The 2,194-nt window shown below is 39.7% G+C and overlaps 1 protein-coding gene across 1 annotated transcript; it reads right to left on the reverse strand.

The window, feature by feature from the left end:
- Window positions 1-962: 962 nt before the first annotated feature.
- On the reverse strand, window positions 963-1,886 carry LOC129972787 (uncharacterized). Its single transcript, XM_056087052.1, has one exon. It carries the CDS (start codon window positions 1,884-1,886, stop codon window positions 963-965), a length of 924 nt encoding a protein of 307 aa, XP_055943027.1.
- Window positions 1,887-2,194: the final 308 nt, after the last annotated feature.

The raw sequence follows: 2,194 nt of genomic DNA on the forward strand, positions 1-2,194 counted from the left end.
TAGATATATGAAATTCTACAAGATGAGAACGGTTCAGGAATGCTCTGAAGTTTTTTATCTAATTAGTTTCTTTGATGCTTGGCAGGCCATTATGTTGCGACAGATTCGAATTTGCAAATCAGTTTGACATATGTAATATTTCTTTAACCTTGTATGTATTTTATAGTCTTGAATTAATTTCATTAACCTATTTATAATCTTATGATTAAAGTTGCTTTGCGTTATGCTAGTGAGCTATATTTTTAAAGCAGGTTTTACATTCCAATCCGGTACATGCGCAAAAAAGATGCAATTTAAGTACAAATCGCATGTTATGCGAAAGAAAGTCTTTAGATTTTTTCCCTTTGGAACTTCTCTTTAGATTAAATACATAATCCTCAATTAAATACTGTAAGAAATATCCAAATAATCAGTGTGATTGAAATATAAGTTATAAGGATTGAAGTTTTAATCAATAAATTTTTAGTGCAATGTGGATAAAGTTGACCGATATTTTCGATAGTTAAATAAGAATGGTGATGGAAGATATGAGAATGAAACGAATTGCCCTGTCATGATGGGTTGGGGCGTAGTGCGTGAAATCGAAAGTTGCGGGTAATAGTATATTGAATTAAAGTGAAAATTTAGATATTATGGTGATATGTTGTATTTGTCGAGCATTTCATGGAAACGGGTGTAGCTTCAAGAGTTAATGGTACGTTTTGATGGTGGGTATTGAATGAAATGTTTCCAGTGTTGATTTAGGTGTAAGAATTTTGATTTGCAAAATATGCTCTATACAGAGAAATCAGAATATTTTATTACGTAGACAATATGTGAAACATGAATCGAGTCAAAAGCTTAATATAAAAATGAAAAGTATGGGCAGTGGATGAATACGTTTTGGGACGTCGGTAGTTTGAGGTGTGGGTAATGAATGAATATATTTTGCGTCGTTTGCAGTTTGAGGTGTGGGTAATGAATTAATTTTGGGGTGATGGTGGTTTGAGGCGTGGATAAAGCATGAATGAATTTTGGGGTGATGGTGGTTTGAGGCGTGGATAAAGCATGAATGAATTTTGGGGTGTTGGTGGTTTGAGGTGTGGGTAATGCATGAATGAATTTTGGGGTGTTGGTGGTTTGAGGCGTGGGTAATGCATGAATGAATTTTGGGGTGTTGGTGGTTTGAGGCGTGGGTAATGCATGAATGAATTTTGGGGTGTTGGTGGTTTGAGGCGTGGGTAATGCATGAATGAATTTTGGGGTGTTGGTGGTTTGAGGCGTGGGTAATGCATGAATGAATTTTGGGGTGTTGGTGGTTTGAGGCGTGGGTAATGCATGAATGAATTTTGGGGTGTTGGTGGTTTGAGGCGTGGGTAATGCATGAATGAATTTTGGGGTGTTGGTGGTTTGAGGCGTGGGTAATGCATGAATGAATTTTGGGGTGTTGGTGGTTTGAGGCGTGGGTAATGCATGAATGAATTTTGGGGTGTTGGTGGTTTGAGGCGTGAGTAATGCATGAATGAATTTTGGGGTGTTGGTGGTTTGAGGCGTGGGTAATGCATGAATGAATTTTGGGGTGTTGGTGGTTTGAGGTGCGGGTAATGCATGAATGAATTTTGGGGTGTTGGTGGTGCGGGTAATGCATGGAGGGTTTTTGGTGGTTGGAGGTGCGGGTAATGCATGGAGGGTTTTTGGTGGTTGGAGGTGCGGGTAATGCATGGAGGGTTTTTGGTGGTTGGAGGTGCGGGTAATGCATGGATGATTTTTGGTGGTTTGAGGTGCGGGTAATGCATGGAGGATTTTTGGTGGTTTGAGGTGCGGGTAATGCATGGAGGATTTTTGGTGGTTTGAGGTGCGGGTAATGCATGGAGGATTTTTGGTGGTTTGAGGTGCGGGTAATGCATGGAGGATTTTTGGTGGTTTGAGGTGCGGGTAATGCATGAATGAATTTTGAGGGAATTTGTGGTTTGAGGTTGGGTAATGAGCGAAATATGGTTCTCGTCAGTCCAAGGCTTGGGCAGTCAATGAGATTAGCGTCTTGGTAGTCCGAAGTGTGATTGATCAGAGAAATATGGGTTCTTGGTGATCCGAGGCGTGGATAATGATAGTAATTTGAATTTTGGTGATATAAGGAAAATGTAGAATTTTTTCGCATCGAAATGCGAAAAGAGAATTTTCCGTATAATATATATGCAGGCATATGGCTGTGGGT

This window comes from Argiope bruennichi, chromosome 1, assembly GCF_947563725.1.
Source record: "Argiope bruennichi chromosome 1, qqArgBrue1.1, whole genome shotgun sequence".
In the NCBI taxonomy this organism is placed as follows: Eukaryota; Metazoa; Arthropoda; class Arachnida; order Araneae; family Araneidae; genus Argiope; species Argiope bruennichi.